The 23,330-nt window shown below is 41.3% G+C and overlaps 1 protein-coding gene across 1 annotated transcript in view; it reads left to right on the forward strand.

Moving 5' to 3' along the window:
* The window catches only part of LOC127028862 (NAD(P) transhydrogenase, mitochondrial-like), a 58,541-nt gene that overhangs the window by 29,383 nt on the left and 5,828 nt on the right, over positions 1-23,330 (forward strand). Inside the window, exons 13-18 of the mRNA XM_050914520.1 lie at positions 753-948; positions 1,572-1,805; positions 3,658-3,818; positions 4,569-4,748; positions 9,039-9,198; positions 10,372-10,453. Coding sequence (XP_050770477.1) covers positions 753-948; positions 1,572-1,805; positions 3,658-3,818; positions 4,569-4,748; positions 9,039-9,198; positions 10,372-10,453 — 1,013 coding nt within the window. The remainder of the gene's footprint in view (positions 1-752; positions 949-1,571; positions 1,806-3,657; positions 3,819-4,568; positions 4,749-9,038; positions 9,199-10,371; positions 10,454-23,330) is intronic.

Below are 23,330 nucleotides of genomic sequence, written 5' to 3' on the forward strand. Positions count from 1 at the left end.
CCCTGACCTTGGTGTCTGCAGAGTTGTTCCTCTCACATCTTCTCACTCCTCTCTCTCTGGCTGCAACTGCTACTCCCCTGTAACTTCTTTTCCCTTTCTTCAATATGTTACCACAGAGGCGCTACCACTGTTGCTGATTGGCTCGGCCTTGGCCAGCGGCGGGTCCGTCTTGGAGCCGGCTGGCATTGACTTTATCAGACATAGGGGAAGCTTCTAGCAGCTTCTCACAGAAGCCACCCCTGTAGCCCCCCTGCTACCAAAACCTTGCCACGCAAACCCAATACAGAGGTTTTTTTAGTTATCTAGACATGTATAGCTCAGTTCATTTAAGCTTGTTTATACTTTTTGAAAACAGGAGTTCAGATGCACCATAAGCAAATTCCAAGACTATTCCTATAATGAACAGGACAGTTTAGCTTTGAGATTGTACTAAAGAAAAACTTGCTTCTTGAAGTGATGAGGAAAGTTGGCTTGATGCAAGTTTAGTATTCACAGTACAGATAAACCAAGCTCATAAAGTGGGGAAAAAGTTTTAATACATATCACATATTAATTGGCCAAAATCACATCCCATACAATTTCTCACAGTCAAGAGTTTGACTTCTACTTCAGTTAAGAACAAGCCATCTGGTGACATACGCATTCTGGAGAAATTTGCCCTTTTGTGTAATAATCTGAAAGATTTTGATAATGATTATACACTTTGTGCCTCTACTTCATGTATGCATATTGATGTTTTTCTTATTTTAAAGATGATGTATCTGGGCTCAGGCTTATGCTGTGTTGGTGCCCTGGCTGGTCTGTCCACCCAAGGAACAGCTCGTCTTGGAAATGCTTTGGGTATGATTGGTGTTGCAGGAGGTTTAGCAGCAACTCTTGGGGGCCTTAAACCCTCACCTGAATTGTTGTCGCAGATGTCAGGTGCAGTGGCACTCGGTGGTACCATAGGTATGTGTATGATACTATAAACTAACAATATATGCTCTATACATGCATTTATGCAAGCTGTATATACGCAAAATAATGTATATGTCACAGGCAAATTGACTAACTTACATTTATGGCTTATGTTATTTTGCAAGTATGTGAACAAAGAATCATAAGTCCCAGGGCTTTTATTAATGCATCAGGATGCGGTAAAGAATGGAGAGACTGGTGGAAAAGCAGGAGCACATCATCTCTGTTAGGGAAACTGGGTATGCAGAGGTGAATGAACTTGCCCAACTTCATACTTCTGTTCAGTTGCTGACTGAATGCTGCCAAATTCCCTTTTTCACATTGTGCTTTCTTAACAGAAAATGTTGAATTTCTCAATATTTAATGAAGCTTCTAAGAACGTGATATGCTTTAATCCTCTCTCTAATTTCCATTATATCCTCATTGCACAAAATACACATATGCAGCTTTCGGTTAAATGCCATAGCAATTTCTATTGTAGAACAAATTTTTCCATTGGAACAGGCATGTGTGTGCATGTATTCATTGCACACTGAACCATAATATATCAATTTCTAGCTGCACAGATTAGTTGTGTTTTGTAAGACTTCCCTCCTGTCTTCAACTCTCAATAGGTTTGATGATTGCTAAACGCATCCAGATTACAGATCTGCCTCAGCTAGTGGCTGCTTTCCATAGTTTGGTTGGTTTGGCTGCTGTGCTCACCTGTGTAGCAGAATACATAATCGAATATCCTCACTTCGCTACTGATCCAGCTGCAAACCTCACCAAGATTGTGGCGTACCTTGGCACATACATTGGCGGGGTGACTTTCAGTGGCTCTCTTGTTGCTTATGGAAAACTGCAAGGTGAGACCTTCCATTCAGAACTAAGTATTTGTTAAAGGTGTGTCGTCCCCCCCCCCCAAGATTTAGCTCTGCCTTTAGACTGCTGTGTAATTGGAAAGAAACATTGTATTTTGCATCAGGTAGAAGTTTATATGTTTAATTCTTATGAGTGTACTTTTAAAAATTCTGTTCTTGCTTGTGTACAGCTTTAGTTATGAATGGTTTGTCTTCAGTGCTTGGACATATTACTGCTATTAATTACCAAATCATATAAGCTTCCCTCAATTCATCTCATCTAGAAATGAGTGTTGCTTTAGTGTTGTTAAGACACTGTACCTGACTATTTTATTGAACCTTTATGATCACAACTTCGTCTTCCTGAGCAGACATTTTAATTGAAACCCTGGTGTTGCTGGACTCAGTGAGCACTGCTAATATTTATGGGATTTTGTTCTTAGCATTGTAGGCTTCATTTAGGTAGGTAGTTTTGCAGTATCAGTTAAGACTGACTCACTTTAAACCATCCAATCCACTATCTATTTACCTACTATGCAAACTCCATGCCTCTTACTGTTTTAGTAAATATGCCTTCTAAATTAAACACTCACTAATTCCTGATTCTTATGCATCTGAAGGTTTCTTTATTGCATTTATTTTTGGTTTTGTAAGCACACAGCTTTTGAGAGACTGAGATAGCTGGAACTTCTTAGTACAGGTATTAAGAGCTTCCTATTACTACTCTTGTTATTAGCCTTGCAATAGTTCCTTTGGGAAACATCTGTTTGCTTTCTTCAGTGTTTGAGACCAGCCATTGAAGGAGGAAGCATGATATGGATGGAAAGCTGTCTTCTCTAATAATCTTTTGAAGGCTTTGGTCAGTAGTATGTATTTCTGAGAAGAAATAAATGAGTAACTACTTAGCAATTATTTTCTTTCTCTTCTCCGTCTTCCCTTCTCCACCCCTCCTAGTGATTTGCACGCATGTCCCTGGTGAACTTCACTGCCTGTTTCAGCCCACTCTCCTGTTTTGTTTTGTGGGTTTTTTTTGATATCCCCCCCCCATCATATCAGCACCATAATAATAAGCTTGTCTATGCTATTGAACTAGAGGTAGCAGGTCACACACTTTGATCAGTTCATTCTTTCTCTTGAATTCAGCTAAATTTAAATGAGACACTTGGTAAGTAATTACTTACACCAAAAGTAATGGATAATTATTTTTACTCTTTGCTGTGTTGTTTTAAAGCCTAGGGTGAAAATAAATACTTGTTTGTCTTTTTAAACTGAATCACACAAATCCACAAACCTCTCTTCCCTTCAAGTCTGCCGATGTGGGAAGTCTGTGTGACTGAGGGTACTGGTGAAACTAAAGCATTTGAAAGCAGGAGTATTTTATATTTGGGGTTATCTGTGTAGTCATATTTTTCTAAGCATACAGCTTTTGAGAGACTGAGATATTACTTGTACTAAGAAGTTCCAGCTAAGAGCTTCCTATTACAGAGCTTCATGCACAGAATGCAAAGACTTGGGGCCAGAATTTAAGTAAGTTTAATGAAGGAAAAAAAAAAAGGTGCTTTTCAAGAGGAAAAGAGGTCTTTGTGATTATTCTGAAACACTTAAGAGAGATTAGGAAGTAAAACAAGAGTTTAAACAGGAGTATTTGAGAATCTAGAATAAGTCTGAATGTGTTGCAATACTGAGTCAGCACAAGGTCTCAGCTTCAAGTAACTTGTTTTATCTTCTGCTCCTCCCTTTTTTTTTTTCCTCTTCTTTTTTTAATTTTTCTTTTGCTGAGGTATTCAGTCTTCTCTGGGGCAAGAGACAGGTTCTTCTGCATGTACATGTCAATCTCTGAATATGCATTTGACTGCAGGTATCCTGAATTCTGCACCACTGCTCTTGCCTGGTCGACATGCATTGAATGCAGGATTGCTGGCCGCCAGCGTTGGCGGAATGGTTCCATACATGATTGATCCTAGTTACACTATGGGAATTACTTGTTTAGGTTCTGTCTCAGCTCTCTCAGCCATAATGGTAAGTTGGGGAATTATAGGAGGTGAAACAAATTAAACAAGCAGTTCATTCTTCAGCTTTGCAAGTTTCCTCTTGATGATTGTATTTTACCATCCTGAGTCACTATCATCATAGTGTCTGTATGTTAACTTGCAGTAGCAAGTAGCAACTGACTTTCCTAAATCTAGCTGTAAAACAGAACTGTTCCAAAGAACAGGCATGTGTGTATATAATTACTTTTTGCAGCTATGACTTAATGGAGGCTTTTATATGATAAACTGATATTTTAAAAGACTTTTTGGAAAGTTCATCCTTAAAATACTTATAAAGGCACTGGATGTACAGGTTGTCATGATAACTTAATAAGATTATCCCCATGTGTAACTTCCCCCATTCACTCACACCAGCTGTTGCAAAATTTACCCTACATATTACCATTCTGTAAACTGAGTCTTGCAAAGTCTGCTCAGTATGAATACTTTACTGGTATGAATAATTCCATGGAGCTGGTGGGATATTTTTGTGAGTAAAAATATGTGACTAAGCACAGGATGAGGACAGTGGAGTGCCTTCCTGTCCTCTCTCAGAAGGCAGAATCGGTAAGTCAAATCCTCAGGCCACAGCTTGATGTCTCCTATGTTGAAAATACTTGGATTGGGTTATTAAGTAACTTCATATTTATTTTTTTAATGCTGCAGGCAGACTGTCCTCTTTGCATGTTCTCCTTAGTCATGTCTTATACTGAAGTGTGTATTTTCTTTCCTTTTCCAGGGTGTCACTTTAACAGCAGCTATTGGAGGTGCTGACATGCCTGTAGTTATTACTGTCCTGAACAGTTATTCTGGATGGGCTTTGTGTGCTGAGGGCTTCCTACTGAACAACAACTTGCTGACCATTGTTGGTGCACTCATTGGCTCCTCTGGTGCCATCCTCTCTTACATCATGTGTGTGGTAAGAAGTGAGCAGAAATTGTGCTTGTTTTCCAAGTAATGAGAAACCTTATTCAGCATGTTTGCTAGGAAGATAAGCAATCAGAAGACCAGACTACTAGGTGTTTAGAGACTAGAAAATTCTTGATTGAAACTGTTGGACTAGATGTCAGTCATCTCTCTCTGGTTTGGAGAGATACCCACTTCAAAACTGAGGAAAGCCTTTGTGTTGACTTAGGCATTCAGGGTTTGAATCTGGGCTCAAATAGATATGATTACTTGTGCTCAGCTGTCTTTTTAGTCATCACTCTGCAGTGTTGTTAAATTTAAACTAAATTTAAAATTTATCAGCAGGAGATATTTTAAGTAATGAATTCCTTTAAAAACAAAACCAAAACAACAACAAACCAACACATTTGGTTTGACTAGAGAGTAATTTAAAGTTTGTTTTTTTGAAGTATAGGAAAGTGTGCTACTTTCTTCAGAGCAGCTACTTTGAAGTACCACGGGGTGGCAGCAGGCTTGCATTAATGTATTGCTGATACTAACGTCTGTGTCAGAGCAAACTTGAGCTTCAACTCTCTGTGTAATTGTATTGCATTATTAGTAATAGTCTCCTTTTTTCCTGGAGCATTTGTACAGAAGTCTCTCTTGTCTTCCCGTGTGTGTCTCGTTTTTGAAGATGGAGAGGTAATGAATTAAAGAAAACTGTTCACAGTGCAACAGTTGCCAACCTCCTGATTCTCTGTTGTGTAATTCTGTTTCACTTCTGCTCTTGTGTTCTTGTATGATCAGTGTTGCTATTCTCCTGTCCTGATGTTTTTCTGTGGTCAGCCCTGTCTGTCCTCTTTTACTTCCTCTCTGCTGATAAATAGTGTTGTTATCACATTAGGAATGTTCAGTAACATTCATTTTCATCTCTCTTGAGGAACAATTTCAGAAAAGCTTAAAAAAGTATTTTTGTGCAGCTTCATGGAGGTGAGTTCAAATGAACAATCCCAGGTATGAATTTTAAAGAATCTTGTTCTTTTGTGAACATTTTGTATCTCCTTATCAAAAGGAAATCAGATTATGTGGCTTATAGGATATCTTTTTATATATAAATATATATATTTTGTATACAGTCAGCAATTTAGTCAATATCAGTAGAAAGATGATACTTATGGGGGTAACACAGGTATGAAAAGTATGTTCTTTAAAGATCAAATTCTTGTAAGTCTTGGTGAAAATATGATCTGTTGGATATGTATTTACCAGTAGGCATAGTCACTCTATAGCTTCATTTTTCTTTTACTGTCCCCTTTTTATTGCTAGCTCCTCTCAGAACTCACAGAATTTTGATACTTGCATCTGTTGTTTGGAAGGATCTAGGTAAATAGGAAGCCTGGGGAAATAATTAGCAAAATAGTTATGCAGTGACAGTGGCTTTCCTCTATGTATTTCTCAAACTTCAGGAAGTTTAGTTTTTGAGGTAATATTCTAGAAAACTTGTGCTGCTTCACATAAGCTTAGACAATTAAAGTTGATCAGCTAGTAAAATTAAAATTATTTTGTATAATTTCTAAACAATAAGCAGAATAACTTGTTTCTCCCCCAGCATTTTTCTTTTCTGCTTTACTTCCTTTAATGGAAATCATTACTTTTAAAAGTGTTCTTATAATCAAGGGATTCAGTATCAATGTCTTCAAGCTGTGTTTCAGGAGAAAAAAATGTTCAAGAATTTTTTCAATAAACTCCTGCTTTAGGCTGTTGCAACCTGTGCTAATGAAGCAACACAGTCCAACCCTCCCCCCCCCCCCCCCCCCCCCGACTTTCATCTAAAGCAGTATATTTATTGAAGCTTATCTAGTACAGATTAAAAGGTGTTTGTGGAAACATCTTAATGGTTGAAAACTTCTTACAACATTTCCAATTACTTTTTGTGATAAAACTGTAGCTTAATCATCCAAAGCCTATCCAGATAATCTCTTAAAGCTTTTACATGAGTTGATAAAATTGGCCAACATATATTCAGATAATATCTTAATTTTTGCACTCGTATCAGTTTGATTTTTCCACCCATCCATCTTTTGTGCCTATTGAGGTGAGTTAAGGACAAAAAAATTTAACTTCAAAACAAAAAAGCAAAGGCCTGTACTGTTCACTCATCCTGCGAATTGTGACTTCTTTTAAAACACTAACGCAACGTGATTTTTTTCAGAACATTTGATTGTATTAGCATGTCCTCCTCTCTCTCTCTCCCCCTGCCCCGAGCAAATACTTGATGATTGCAACTGTAGTATTAGAATCAGTATGCTTAGGGATGGGGGAAAATGCTTCAGGTAGAAGAGGAACCATTAATTGGGGTGATGAGAGCAAGAGAAGGGACAAATTGTGTTAATCTTACAAATTGTATGCTGGTCCATCACCTGTACTAGCTGTGTGGTTTATGTGGGCACACTGTGGTGTGGAAGGGCTTGGAGTTCTCAGGGATGAAGGGTTTAGTTTTCCCTGGCTGGAAGCTCCTGGCCAGTATCACCTGTGTATGCACAGCAGAGAGGGCTTTTTGCTGGTAGTTGGATTATCTTTGAATGGTGAAGTCTGCACTTTGTTCATATGTTTGTGGTCTGTGGTGGTAAAGAAGGTGAAAGAGGCTATAGAAGACTTACCACAGTGCCCCTGTGATGGGTAGGTCTTAGCTGCATTGGTTAATTGTTGCTTGATGAGGTCTTGGCTCATTTTGAAGCCTTCTGTACCACCCCCTTTTTGCCAGACTTCCCTCCTCTTTCCTCGGCTCTGTGGTGCATAGCCAGGCAAGGGTGCTTCAATCTCATGCTTGCTTTGTGTGGATTCTCAGATTTCTAATATTTGAACTTTTTTCCTTTGGTCTGGTCTTACTGTTGTCTTTTTTGGTTTAGATATGAGTAGAAAGTGCTTTGCTGCTTGTAAGCTTAGCGTGTGTAACATCTGAAGAGGGTATTCTTCTGTCTAGTGTGTCTTACCTGACACTTAACTGATGCAATATACTAAGTAGTCTGTTTTTCTCTTTGAAGGTTTAATATTGTGATAAATGTCAAAGGCAGTGTGTTCTTAGAAGATATGAACTACTGCCCACTGCAGTCAGTAGAAAGATGCTGATTTCACAGAGCCTGCGTTTGTGCCTGTCTTACAGTATCTGAAACAGTGATGATGTATCAGGATAAACAAAAGTTCTTCTAATGTCTTTGTGCTTATTTGCTAGATGCAGAATTTCAGAATCGTACATCTTCTCAGACTATAGCAAAAACCTGTGGAGTTGCATGATTTGAAATGTCAGTGGAAAATGGACACTTGGAAGCATACTTTTGTGTGGGTGTTTCCTCTTGCTTGTATGTGTGCCTCTCCAGATCTATTCTTAAATTTTTCTGTGGTTTCTGAGCTAGCACAGCAGATGTATGACACACGTGTTTGTTTAAAGAAGCGATTTATCCTGTTCCTTTCCTGCGTCTAAAGTTTTGTTTACTGCAATTACAAGTTTTGCCTACTTCCAGATATTGCTTTGGGACCACGCTCACAAGGAGACATGCCAGTAAAAGCATTTAGCCAGTGGCTTTTCCTGGCTATGTATCTACAGAGCCGAATTTTCAGGATGTGTTCTCCTCTTAAAGCTCCTAGTTTAAGATCTCTTGTTCCCCTTTGGTGCTCCGACAGTAAGTTAATGGCCCCCTTCAGTTCATTACAATTTGTTTTGAGTTAGCATTTGGTTAGTTTTGTGTGGCTACTTAGCTTTGTTCTGTTCTTTTCTGTCTTGATGCTGTAGGAGCTTTGCTTCTGTGCTACCTGTAAGAGCTACGTGGCTTCCATGCTGTCATATAGCAGTTCTGTGCTTACATGTTGAATTGCTCAAGAACTTAAGAAAATATCTTGCAAAAATTGTGTGTATATTTTATTTATATATATAAAAATAAAAATCCGTCATCAAATATGCATTCTTTTATAGCCCTCCCTTTTAAGAACAGAAAGAGACCAATATTTGCTGAGGTGTGTTTTTTGGGTTTTTTTTTTTTTTTTTTAATTTGTGTTGTTTTGTTCTTTGCCTTGGGGAGATGCTGATGATCTCTTGTTACATGTGTAATGTGTTAGAAGCTGATGTTTGGCTATTGCTGTTTTAATCTGGGTCTCTGTTTTAAGGAGCCTGTTTTAAGAAGTTTTGAGTTGAAAACAGGCAAAACCAGCAGACAAAGACTATTGTCAGGAAGGTTTTAATATCTTCAGAAGTTTTATTTGTGGTCATCTCCTCTCCTTTGTTTTAGGATTTCATCTTTAGCCGATCAAAAAAACTCTTGTCTTTCAGGCTATGAACCGTTCCCTTGCAAATGTGATTCTAGGGGGCTATGGCACCACATCAACAGCTGGTGGGAAGCCCATGGAAATTACTGGAACCCACATGGAAATCAATGTGGACAATGCAATTGAAATGATAAAGGAAGCCAATAACATTATTATTACTCCAGGTAAGATACTCTTGACTCATACAGCAAGATGTTCAGAGGATGTATTATTAAAAAAAATCAAACCAACACAACAAACAAAAAACCCAAACCAAAAAACCTGTAGCCTGTCTTGCAGTTGCAACATAGCAGCAGCATGTCAAATGTTGACTGGGGTTGTGGGATCTGTTTTTGTTCACAGGTTAGTCATAATTCCTCTGTGTAGAAATGTGTATGTCACTTTATTTTTCCTTGTGTGCATCTCTTCAAACTTTGTCCTATTTACTTAGATTTTAAATTCTTCAGGACAAAGGCTGTCTTTTGTAAATTATGTTTACAGTTAATTTTGTGTATAGCTGTTGTGGTGTGAGTTTCCAGGCACTACCACAGTACTAATGGTACCAATAACAAAATATCTGTCTCTTAAGTTACTCAAAGAGAGGATTTTGTTTATGCTTCTTGTCTACTTGCTCGATTCTGCATTGTTTTGTTAAAAAGCCTGCAGAAAAAAAAATCTCGAACTTAATTAGTATTCAATAAATACTGGAATTAAAGTAGAAAAAAACCTGAAAACCAAAATCCTGAGTTCTCTGAAACTCTTATGTTGGCCATAGGCTTATATAGTTCAATAGCACATTTCCTGTTAGGAGAAGTCAGGTGGGGAGTTAGTTCAAGACTTGTTTTCCTTCGACTGAATGGCACAACTATTGTGTTAAATTATATTTTAGCATCGGAATGAGAAGAATGCTAAAAACTGAAGTAGTCTTTCATTTTGCTTCAGCTTAAATGAAAACATCAGTGAGATAGGGTTCTAATTTGGGAAGTTACCTTTTGTTTCAAACAAAGCTTGCAAACATCTTCAAGGAGTTTGTCTCTTGCTCCTGTGGTCAAACCTTGAGGACACCATTAATAATTTATACTCTGCATTTTCTTCCTGGGCTTTATTGCTCTGCTGAATTAATTCAGATAGAAAGACTGAAAAGATTATTTGCTGCTAAAAGCCATATTCAGCTACTGAATTATAGTGGTCAGGCTGAAACTCCCCTGGGAATATATGAGTATCTGATGTATATATTGGTTTTTTGTTTATTTTTAATTATGAGAGCTTCTGTTTGTGTGGAAGGTACACTTATTCCTCATAACTATTCTGTCTGCACTGAAACAGAAAAATAGCTTAAAATTTGGAAATTCTTTCAGGTTATGGTTTATGTGCAGCAAAAGCTCAGTATCCCATAGCTGATCTAGTGAAGATGTTGAGAGAACAAGGGAAAAATGTCAGGTAAGTACTTTTACTTGATGAAAAATATTACACTTTTTTTTTTTTTTTCATTCCACTAAAATCTCCCACAAATCTGTGTTTTGGTTTAATTTTTCTTTCAGTTATTCTTATGCTGATCTCTCTCTCAGAAATACTAGCTGGAGGAATGCTCTAGTCGTATTAACTTATAGCTGAATATCTAGAAATTTCATGCTTTAGCGTAAAAGTTATTTCTACCCTTTACTATTTCAGGGAATTAAGATCCCTTAGACTGTTCTTAAATTTGGGTTTTGGAAGTAGCCCCAGCAGCTGGAGAATAATTTTATTTCTTGTTTCTTTGGTGTCATGCTGAAGTTTAGTTAAAAAGAATGGCTTTAAAATTTAATACTACTTTATTGTAGCATGTCATGGTTTAACCCCAGCTGGCAACTAAGCACCACACAGCCAATCGCTCACTCCCACCTGGTGGGATGGTGGAGAGAATCGGAAGGGTAAAAGTGAGAAAACTCACGGGTTGAGATAGACAGTTTAGTAGGTAAAGCAAAAGCCGCGCACACAAGCAAAGCAAAACAAGGAATTCATTCACCACTTCCCATCGGCAGGCAGGTGTTCAGCCATCTCCAGGAAAGCAGGGCTCCATCACGCGTAACCATTACTTGGGAAGACAAACGCCATCACTCCGAACGTCCCCCCCTTCCTCCTTCTTCCCCCAGCTTTATATGCTGAGCATGACGTCATATGGTGTGGTGGGTTGACCCTGGCCGGATGCCAGGTGCCCACCAAAGCCGCTCTATCACTCCCCCTCCTCAACTGGACAGGGGGAGAAAATAAAACAAAAGGCTCATAGGTCAAGATAAGGGCAGTTTAATAAAGCAGAAGCAAAGGTCGCGCGTGAAAGCAAAGGAAAACAAAAGATTTTATTCTCTACTTCCCATCAGCAGGCGATGTTCGGCCACTTCCCGGGAAGCAGGGCTTCAGTACGCGTAGCGGTTGCTCTGGAAGACAAACGTAAACAAACGAATGCCCCCCACTTCCTCCTCCTCCTCCCCCTAGCTTTTATTGCTGAGCAGACGTCATATGGTATGGAATATCCCTTTGGTCAGTTGGGGTCAGCTGTCCCGGCTCTGTCCCCTCCCAAGATCTTGCCCACCCCCAGCCTACTGGTGAGGGGGGGGCAATGTTGGAGAGACAGCCTTGATGCTGTGGGAGCACTGCTCAGCAGTAGCCAAAACCCTGGTGTGTTATCAACACCTTTCTAGCTACCAATACAGAGCACAGCACTATGAGGGCTGCTATGGGGAAAATTAACTCCATCTCAGCTAGACCCAATACATATGGTATGGAATATCCCTTTGGTCAGTTGGGGTCAGCTGTCCCGGCTGTGTCCCCTCCCAACTTCTTGTGCACCCCCAGCCTCCTCGCTGGTGGGGTGGGGTGAGAAGCAGAAGAGGCCTTGACTCTGTGTAAGCGCTGCTCAGCAATAACGAAAGCATCCCTGTGTTATCAACTCTGTTTCCAGCACGAATCCAAAACATAGCCTCATACTAGCTCCTGTGAAGAAAATTAACTCTACCCCAGCCAAAACCAGCACATAGCAACAAGATCTTACTTTTTTTGTAAGGTAAGTTAGCTAACTCCTTTAGATACATATGCTCTGCCTTTAGATATACGTCGTGGTTTAACCCCAGCCGGCAACTAAGCAACATGCAGCCGCTTGCTCACTCCCCCCACCCAGTGGGATGGGGGAGAGAATCGAAAAAAAAACAACCCAAAAACCCTCGTGGGTTGAGATAAAGACAGTTTAATAGGACAGAAAGGAAGGAAAAATATTGTTAATAATAGTAATATGGCAATAATTATACTAAAAGAATTAGAATATACAAAACAAGTGATGCACAATGCAATTGCTCACCACTCACCGACCGATGCCCAGTTAGTTCCTGAGCAGCAATCCACCCTTCCTGGCCAACTCTCCCCAGTTTATATACTGGGCATGATGTCATATGGTATGGAATAGCTCTTTGGCCAGTTTGGGTCAGCTGTCCTGGCTGTGTCCCCTCCCAGCTTCTTGTGCCCCTCCAGCCTTCTTGCTGGCTGGCCATGAGAAGCTGAGAAATCCTTGACTTAGGATAAACACTACTTAGCAACAACTGAAACCATCAGTGTGTTATCAACATTCTTTTCCTACTAAATCCAAAACACAGCACTATACCAGCTACTAGGAAGAAAATTAACTCTGTCCTAGCCGAAACCAGGCCAATACAGTAGTACTTTTCTACAAAAAAAGCAGTGAAGTTTTTTGAAAAATAAAATTTCAATGTAGCTTTTTGTATTCTGTTCAAGAGAACAGTTAGCAACCTTTTCTAAAGGTGGAGTTTGGAGAACTCTGTGAAAGCAGTCACTGTTGAAAATTGTTACTATGCGGAGTAATTGCAACAGCTGACTTCAGTGCAGGGAGAATAGTTTTTCCTCTATGCTTGTGGTCAATGGGGAGAGAGAACAGGCCTAACTTAAGTGCTTTGAATTGCCTCCTAGAGAAACCTCCATTAAGGGGGATTGTTTACTAGGCTAAAGTAGCTTTATTTTATTTTTTAAGTCCTAATTTCCTAAGGAAACTGGCCCCTCTGCTTGTGAAACTGTTTGGGAATAGTTAAAGGAGTGCGATGGGAAGAGTTGAGGATTGTAGGCAGGAAGTGAGGGCCTCCTTGCAGTATGGAGAAAGTGTTTGCTGGGGTCAGTCTAGTATGAAATGGAAGAGTAGATCAGGTAGCAGCCTCTGCACCAAGAACACAGGGCTTACTTGTTTCCTGGGATAACTGACTTGCATTAATAGCAACCAAAAAAAAAAAACCCCAACAAACAAAAAACCCCCGCAAACCAAAAAAACCCCAAAAACAAAAAAACCACCCCCCCACCCCACCCCAAAAAAACCCCAACCAACCAACCAAAAAAAAAACCAACCCCAAAAAACCCTAACCAAACAAAAAAACACCGCCAAACAAAAAAACACCGCCCCACAAAAAAATGGACAGTAACATCCAATTCTGACTGGCATGTTTGAAACAATGCTGGAAAAAATTTAACCACACTAATGTTAGATGCCCTCCTCCTTTGGTTAAAATTCCACAGTCTACGTTACCTTTTTACTCTTCTACTAACCCCTTCTGCACTCTGGGATAGCTAAAGACATTCAGTGTGTATTGATGAGAGGTGTCTTGCAGATGCTCAAGAGCTCCTGTGTTTGGACTGATGTGCTGCACACAGTGTCTCTGTTAAAAGTAGATCTCCTGTCTGTTACATTCCTCAAAATCCTCATAAGTCAATCCATGTGATCTTATGTTAGCAGCAGGATTTTAGCTTCTACAGGATATATTGCCTGATTTCCCTTTGCCTCTTCCAAGCATTAGGGCTGTGGTATCTTCTTTCACACCATGCTTTTAAGGTTTCTAAAGTCTGATTTGTTCAGAAAGCAGCCAGTGAACGCAGGAAGGTCTGAAGATGTAAACTTCTGTCACTAGTTTAATGTAACCTGAATCTTCACAGAATCACAGAACGGTTGAAGTTAGAGATCTCTGGAGATTGTCTAGTTCAGCCAGCCCTCTTGCTCAAAGCAGAGTCAACTAGAGCAGGTTGCTTAGGATCTTGTCCAGTTGGGTTTTGAATATCCGGTCTCCAAGGATGGAGACTTGACGGCCTCTCTGGGCAATCTGTTCTAATGTTCAATCACCCTTAGAGTAAAAAGGGTTTTTCTTGTATTTCAATTTGTGACCATTGTCTCTTGTCTGTTCACCGGATACCACTGAGAAGAATCTGGCTCTGTCTTCTTTACTCCCCTCCATCAGTATTTATACACAGTGATAAGATTCCCCTGAGCCTTCTCTTCTCCAGGCTGAAGAATCCCAGCTCTCAGCCTCTCTTCTCATGACAAATACTCCAATCCCTTAAGCATTTTAGACCTACTCTTATCAGGTTTCCATAAATTTTTGCTATTGCAAGCAATACTGTTATTAGAGTTCTTTGAGTATTGCATGGAAGGATTATTGGAGTGCACGTGGCCAGTCCCATGGACTTATTCTGCTAGAGTGCTACTAAATTTAGAAATATGGGAGAGTTTGGAAACTTCAGACTGTTTTAGTTATTAAATTGTATAGCTAACATCATTGCTTACTTGAGATGGTCTTGCAGAGCACATCTTTAATGCATTAGTAGGATCACATAGAAAGCTGGATATTGCTGACCCTTCATTATAGCTTTTCCTTGTTATGGATGGGTAAAACAACAAAACTTTTCATAGGCTAAATCCCGCAGTCCCCAGAATCCATTGGCCTTGGAGAGGAAATGCTTGTTCTACAACTAGCGTTGTATTTCTGCAAAGTTACAACTGAGTAAATTGGTAAGGCAAGAACTTTCAACAATGTGCTGTGTTGTTTGTAGGCCCCTAGTTGTGAAATTCAGATTTCTTATAATTAAATTATATTCTATAATAATTCTCTATATAGAATATATAATTCTTCTATAGTATTATAATACAGTTTAAAACTGTATACATTCTCATATGTGCATGGATAATTGACACTGTCCATGTCCACATAAAGTTAAGTATCTCAGCTTTTGCCACAGCATAACTTTCCTAAGACTTTTTTTATCAATGTGGGGTTTTTTCCTGCATAGTACTCTTATTAAGAAAATTGAATTCCAGGGTGCAAGGACTCTTAAAATTGTGCTTTGTGTGGACTTTCTAAATCTGACTCATAATTAAAGTATGGTGGTTTTCTGGTAACTCTCATAGTTGAGGAAAATGCAGATTATCTCTTTAACAGCCTTTCAAATTAGTTGCTAATACGTTAGTGTGTTTTGTGTGGGTTTTTTTTTTTTAAACCTAATTTTTATAGGTGGATATCTTGCAGGACTTGCATTTCTGTCTTCTGATGCTGGAGAATCTAATTACTTTTGAGCACATGGAAACACAGCTTTCTTGCATATTTGAAAATGTGACAGAATGGATTTAGTGTTATATCTGCATTTTTGAATTTTTATTGTTACCTCTACACCTGAGCTCTAATCAGATGTGTTTAGGGTTCTGGGTTTTTTGTGGTTTTTTTTTTGTTTGGTTTGTTTTTTTCTCCTCTCCATGGTTCTAATTGCTTGTGAGTAATAGAACATGTGGATGAGTACCACTTGCACATTTCTCCAACTTAATAAATAAAACTGATTAATTTTAATTGTTTAATTATTTCAGTTTACAGTCGTCATTCTTTGTTGCTCTACAAGAAAATCTGGAAGAATTTTAAAGGATGAGCAGTTAAGATGCTGTCCCAATCAATCTTAACATACTGCATAGCTCAGGTGTGCATAAGATGGAAATTACTGTCACAATGCTGAATGGCAGCTTAAGAACAATGTGTGCTGATGCAAGTTTCTAGGAAGCTGAAGTATGTTTACTAGGAAGACACTAAGTGTGTGTGTCAGTTCTCAGTTTCTTTCTTATAGTCAAATTAACTGGGTGGGTTCTGAATTATTAATGCTGCAGATGGAGGGACAAATGGAGTCCAACAGATCTGTTAGCTCAAGTGCCGTATCAGTGTAGCTAGAGAGAACTAGCAAACCTTTCTGTACCTGATCTGCTTCTGCAAGGATGCAGCTGTAGCTGCGTGCTCCTGGGGGTGTATTGTAGGTGTGCCATTGGTTCCATACGGGTCAGCTCAGCTCCGGGTGACCTTACTAGGTCAGTTTGTGGAGGCAGGCTCTTTCTTCCCTGCAGTTGGGTTCTTGGGAGGGTTATTGCATTGAGCTAAGGTTCATGCCATGTACTTGGATCTTGCCCTTGCTGTGATAAACCATAGTGGTCAGAAATAGGGAGCCAGTACCAACCCTCACTTAAGTATGCTTAATTTAATTAAATTCAGTTTAAATTTAACTGACCTGACCCCAGCAGAGCCACTGAGCTTAGTCCACACTGAACTACTGTGTCTGGGGACATCTTGTTGCCTCAGGCATGTCACCAGGTCTGAGCTAGCTTAGCTAGCTATGTGCTTTGATGCTAGTAATCTACATAGTCATCTATAATGTGTGATGAGAGCATTATACTGTGATACTTACAAGTCGTGCTATACTGCAGCTGTTGTTATATGGCAGGATTCAAGCTGTGGAATATCTGAATGATGCATTTCTCAGTTCATCTAGGTTGGTTGTTTTTTGTGGGGTTTTTTGTGTTTTTTTTTTTTTTTCTCTTTTTCTCCTCCTGTTACCTTGAATAACAGATTATTGTCTGTACTGGAAACAGAGGTGGAGAGGTGTCAAAACACAAAGTGAATGGGGGGGGAGAGGGGGTGAGGCAAAACCCTTGGGCAAATTATTCTCTGTATATACAACTTCTAAAGTGTTGAGTAAGCTAAACTAGGCACCAGCCAGATGTTACTTGCATCACTCTGTCCAGTTTTGGCATAATGACAGGAATCCTGTCTTTACATGGATGAAGTGATCCTGAAACACTTCTGCATTGGGTTAGGTAGATGTTAGCTCTTTCAGTATTTATTACAGGAATATTATCTAGCCAGTTGTAATAAAGATAGATGCTGACTTTATGAACTATAGAAAAAGTAATTTCCATCCTGAAATTTTTCGGTAATTTTTAATGCAATAGTTGTCTTTTTCATACTACTATAATTAACTTCATACTACTTTAAGTAACTCCCCCCCCCCATTTAAATGCTTTCTGTGCTGAAAGTGCTGTCCTAGATATGCCGTGTATGTCGGGAGTTTTAGATCTTTAGTCTAAATTTGAAAGAGAATGTTGCACTCTTTGTATTATAAAAAAAGGTTCAAAATATGAACTAATTTTTCAGCGTACTGTGTTGTCTTCCTAAATCTAAAAAGTATCCAAAAGAGGCTGATTAAAAAGGCTGAATATTCTTGCCTGGTACTCATACTGTTTAGTTGTGAAGTCTGTTACTAGCAAGGAGATGTATGCTCACTTCAGTATATCTGACAGTTGGAGGTGATAAGCAAGCCCCACGTTATACAGTCAGGGTTGAGAGAGAAAATACCTGGTGAATTCTGTGTTTCAGTGAACTACCAGAATAATGTTTCAAGTCAGACACAGCATGATTGTGAATCTTTGTTTTGGGTGAAGTATATGTAGACTGAAAACTTAATGTCATGTAAACGGAAAGACAAAAAAGAGTGTGACATTTCTGCTTGATTTCAAAAACAAACCAACCAACCTAAGGGAGTCCTTGCATAATTAATATTAAAAGCATATCAAAGAAACTTAGCAATTTTTTGCTTTAAAACATTTTTACCATAAAACATGCTTCTTAATCATTAATGTTTTGAATTTTTACATACGAATGAGGTTCATACTTTGTCACACGTGCTCTCCCAGATGTTCAGTGTTTCTGCTGTAATGCACATAGCTTTGAAGAACTGCTGCTGTTGAGAGTCAGGAGCAAGATACACAGCTTTTGTTAGACATGCTGTGAGCCATCAAGGATTTTAGCTATCTCTTTTCCATGCTTACCTGAATTCTGCTTTCAACTGGACAGGCTACTTTCACTCCAGATATATGTAGGTCTTATCTTGTGAAATAATGAAAGCCTTAGAGAGGAGCATATCTTTTATGATTCTTTTTGACACACTTGCACATCCAGTTTCAAGAGGTACTGGCAAGCTACTGTCATATTTGGTTAACAGGCTCTCAGAAGCAGACTTCTGGGAGTCACTGTAATATTTGTCCAAAAGGCTTTTGTATGAGCAGTTTTCTCAAACTTTGTGAATACGCAGTATGTGGTTTCAAGCAGAGTCTGTCAGAAGTCTCTGACTACTGATGGTTCATGCCATAACTCTTCCTGAATTAAGATCACTTGTCCCTTCTCTTTTCTCCCCTCCCTCCCCTCCTCCCTTCTCTTTTCTTCTTGCCAGGAATGGTGAAGTCAAAGGTGAAATTCATTCTCTTGGCAGCTTAAATTTTGGCTTTCCAGCCATTGAAATAAGATTCTATATAGTATTTAATAGAAACCTCATGAGTATTTTGTTTTCTGTATTGCCAAAGCAGCTTTGGTCACAAAGACACTCAAATAATTTTATTAGAAACAAAAGAGAATTTTGTTGGAAAATCTATTTGCACTGCCAGAGGAGTGATGGGCTTTCTCAAGTGTACTTCAGAATAAGAGTTCTCCTACTGTACTATAAGTGATTGAATTTGGTACACTTTAGGACTAGCTGCAGTACTACACACTGCTTATATTACTGAGTGGTGTGAAACGTAAGCTGTTAATGTTTTGTCCTGTATATTTGCTCTCCTTTTTCTGATTCTAGGTATTATCCTTTGCAACAGGATCCCAAATGTTTAATAGCTGAATACAATCTATTCTCTTTGGTGTGTTGGTTTTTTTTTTTTTTTTTAAAGCTAGCTTTTATCCTGCTGTTTGTCCTGGTTTCGGCTGGGACAGAGTTAATTTTCTTCTTAGTAGCTGGTACAGTGCTGGGTTTTGGATTTAGTGGGAGAATGATGTTGATAACACTCTGATGTTTTAGTTGTTGCTAAGTAGCGCTTATCTTAAGCCAAGGACTTTTCAGTTTCCCATGCTCTGCCAGCAAGCAGGTGTGCAAGAAGCTGGGAGGGAGCAGAGCTGGGGCAGCTGACCTGAACTAGCCAAAGGGGTATTCCATACCATGGGACGTCATGCCCAGTATATAAACTGGGGGGGGGTTGGCCAGGAGGGGTGGATCGCTGCTCTGGCATCGGTCAGCGGGTGGTGAGCAATTGCATTCTGCATCACTTGTCTTTTCTTGGATGTTATTTCTTTTTTTTTTATATTCCTTTTCATTACTATTATTATATTATTATTAGTTAGTAGTGTATTTTACTTTAGTTATTAAACTGTTCTTATCTCAACCCACGAGTTTTACTTTTTTTTCCCATCCTTCTCCCCACCCCACTGGGAGTGGGGAGGGGGAAGCGGCTGCGTGGTGCCTAGTTGCTGGCTGGGGTTAAACCACGACACTGTTTGATGTAGAGCTTAAAATTGTAGTATATTTAGCATTATGTGGATTAATCATATGTCCTTAATTTTGTTTCTGGAGTTCCAATTGTCTCATCTTTGTGTTGTCTTCCTGATGGAGCACTCAGTTGACCTTTTAAGGATGTATTTGTACAGTGATAAATTCATAGAATCGTTTGGGTTGGAAGGGACCTTTAAAGGTCATCTAGTCCAACCCCCCCTGCAATGAGCAGGGACATCTTCAACTAGATCAGGTTGCTCAGAGCCCCGTCCAACCTGACCTTGAATGTTTCCAGGGATGGGGCATCTACCACCTCTCTGGGCAACCTGTTCCAGTGTTTCACCACCCTCATTGTAAAAAATGTCTTCCTTATATCTAGTCTGAATCTGCCCTCTTTTAGTTTAAAACCATTACCCCTTGTCCTATCGCTACAGGCCCTACTAAAAACTCTGTCCCCATCTTTCTTAGAAGCCCCCTTTAAGCACTGAAAGGCCGCAATGAGGTCTCCCTGGAGCCTTCTCTTCTCCAGGCTGAACAACCCCAACTCTCTCAGCCTGTCCTCATAGGAGAGGGGTTCCATCCCTCTGATCATTTTTGTGGCCCTCCTCTGGACCTGCTCCAACAGGTCCATGTTCTTCTTGTACTGGGGACTCCAGAGCTGGACACAGTACTCCAGGTGGGGTCTCACCAGAGCAGAGTAGAGGGGCAGAATCACCTCCCTCGACCTGCTGGCCACGCTTCTTGTTATGCAGCCCGGGATACAGTTGGCTTTCTGGGCTGCGAGCGCACATTGCCGGCTCGTGTCCAGCTGTTCATCCACCAACACCCCCAAGTCCTTCTCCACAGGGCTGCTCTCAATCCCTTCATCCCCCAGCCTGTATTGATACTGGGGGTTGCCCTGACCCAGGTGCAGGACCTTGCACTTGGCCTTGTTGAACCTCATGAGGTTCACATGGGCCCACTTCTCGAGCTTGTCCAGGTCCCTCTGGATGGCATCCCGTCCCTCAGGCATGTCAGCCGTACCACTCAGCTTGGTGTCATCTGCAAACTTGCTGAGGGTGCACTCGATCCCACTGTCTATGTCATTGATGAAGATATTAAACAGTACTAGTCCCAATACGGACCCCTGAGGGACACCACTCGTCACCAGTCTCCACCTGGACATTGAGCCGTTGACCGCTGCCCTCTGGATGTGACCATCCAACCAATTCCTCATCCACCAAACAGTCCACCCATCAAATCCATATCTCTCCAGAGGTGAGGCTGACAGGTCGGTAGTTCCCAGCGTCCTTCTTTCTACCCTTTTTAAAAATGGGTGCAATGTTTCCCAATTTAGAGAGAAGAATGTTGTGAGGGACCGTGTCAAAGGCCTTACAGAAGTCCAGATAGATGACATCCGTAGCTCTTCCCTTGTCCACTGATGTAGTCACTCCATCGTAGAAGGCCACTAGGTTGGTCAGGCAAGACTTGCCCTTGGTGAAGCCATGCTGGCTGTCTCGAATCACCTCCCTGTCCTCCATGTGCCTTAGCATAGCTTCTAGGAGGATCTGTTCCATGATCTTCCCAGGCACAGAGGTGAGGCTGACAGGTCGGTAGTTCCCAGGGTCCTCCTTTCTACCCTTTTTAAAAATGGGTGCAATGTTTCCCTGTTTCCAGTCACCGGGGACTTTACCTGACTGCCATGACTTTTCGAATATCATGGAGAGTGGCTTGGCAACTACATCAGCCAATTCCCTCAGGACTCTGGGATGCATCTCGTCAGGTCCCGTAGACTTATGTATGTTCAGGTTCCTCGGGGGGTCTCGAACCTAATCTTCTCTTACAGTGGGAGGGACTTTGCTCCCCCAGTCCCTGCCTTGCGGTCCATGCACTCGAGAGGTGTGGGAAGAGAGGTTGCCAGTGAAGACTGAGGCAAAAAAGTTGTTGAGTACCTCGGCCTTCTCCTCGTCCATTGTTACCAGTTTGCCAGTCGTGTTCATCAGCGGGGGTACACTTTCTTTGACCTTCCTTTTCTGGATGACATACCTATAGAAGCCCTTCTTATTATTCTTTGCGTCCCTTGCCAAGTTCAGCTCCAGCCGCGCCTTGGCCTTCCTGACCCCATCCCTACGCAACCGGGCAGCGTCCCTATACTCTTCCCAGGATACCTGTCCCTGCTTCCTCTGCCTGTGCGTTTCCTTCTTGCCCTTTAGTTTGACCAGCAGGTCTCGACTCATCCATGCCCGTCTCTTGCCTTCCTTTCCTGATTTCTTACGCCTGGGGATCGAGAGCTCTTGCGCTCTATGGAAAGCGTCCTTAAAGATCTGCCAGCTCTGTTCTGCTCCCTTGTCCCTGAGGGCAGTTTCCCAGGGGGTCCTATTGACTAACTCCTTGAACAGCTGGAAGCTTGCTTTCCTAAAATTCAGGGTCCTGACTTTACTCTTCGCCTGTCCCATATCCCTCAGGACTGCGAACTCCACCAGTGCACAATCACTGCAGCCTAGGCCGCCTCCAATCTTGACGTCACTGATTAGCTCACTTGCGTTGGTGACCATCAGGTCCAGTATCGCATCCCCTCTGGGTAGGGCTGTCTATTACCTGGCTTAAGAAGTTATCCTCAATGCACTCCAGGAGTCTCCTGGATTGCCTACAGCTCGCCGTGCTACTTTTCCAGCAGATGTCGGGGTGGTTGAAGTCCCCCAGCAGGACGAGAGCCTGCGAGCGCGATGCCTCCTGTAGCTGGAGTAAGAAGGCTTCGTCAATAGGCTCCCCTTGATCGGGCGCCCTGTAGTAGACACCAACCACAAGGTTCCCTTTGTTGCCTCGGTCTCTAATTCTTACCCATAAGCTTTCAACCTGCTCGTGGCTATTCTTCAGAGACAGCTCTTTACAATCTATCCATTTCTTGACATAGAGGGCAACCTCTCTGCCCCTCCTTCCTCGCCTGTCCCTTCTGAACAGCTTGTAGCCATCGATAGCAGCACTCCAGTCGTGGGATTCATCCCACCAAGTTTCAGTAATGGCAACTAGGTCATAGCTTTCTAGCAGCACAGTGGCTTCCAGCTCCTCCTGTTTGTTGCCCATGCTGCGTGCATTGGTGTGGAGGCACTTCAGCTGGGCTGTTGGCCGTGTCACCTTTTTAGAGGAACACCCCTTAATTCCTTTGATGTATTTCCCTGGTGTTTCCCTGTTAGCTCCTATTACCTCAGGAGCCCCTGGCTCCTCTCTGTAAGACTTCAAGTGTGCTCCCATGTACCCAGCAAGTCTCAGAGCAACAGGCTGAGGGCCCTTGCTAGCACCCCGTCCCTCTAACCGTGGCGTGTCATCCCTTGGCTTGCCACGGGCGAGCCTGATATTATCCCCCTCCCCCTTCAAGTCTAGTTTAAAGCTCTGTCAACGAGCCCCACTAGCTTGTGAGCAAAGACCCTCTTCCCCCTTTGAGAAAGGTGAATCCCATCTGATGCCAGCAGGCCTGGTGCCGTGTAGACCATCCTGTTATCGAAAACCCCAAAATTCTGGTGGTGACACCAGCCACGGAGCCATGTATTAATAGACTGAGTGCGTCTGTTTCTTCCAATGTCACTGCCCGCAACTGGAAGGATAGAGGAAAAAATTACCTGTGCTCCAGATTCCCTTACCAACCGTCCCAAGGCCCTGAAGTCTCTTTTGATTGCCCTTGGACTACGCATTGCGACTTCATCGCCACCCACATGGAAGAGCAATAACGGGTAATAGTCCGAGGGCCGTACCAGGCTAGGAAGTTTCCTGGTGATGTCCTTAACCCGGGCCCCAGGGAGGCAGCAGGCTTCCCAAAGAGGAGGGTCTGTCCGGCATATTGGACCCTCTGTTCCCCTCAGAAGGGAGTCACCTACAACTATAACCTGTCTTGTCTTCCTCATGGAGGTGGTCATGATAT

Source organism: Gymnogyps californianus, unplaced genomic scaffold, assembly GCF_018139145.2.
Source record: "Gymnogyps californianus isolate 813 unplaced genomic scaffold, ASM1813914v2 HiC_scaffold_45, whole genome shotgun sequence".
Lineage (NCBI taxonomy): Eukaryota > Metazoa > Chordata > Aves > Accipitriformes > Cathartidae > Gymnogyps > Gymnogyps californianus.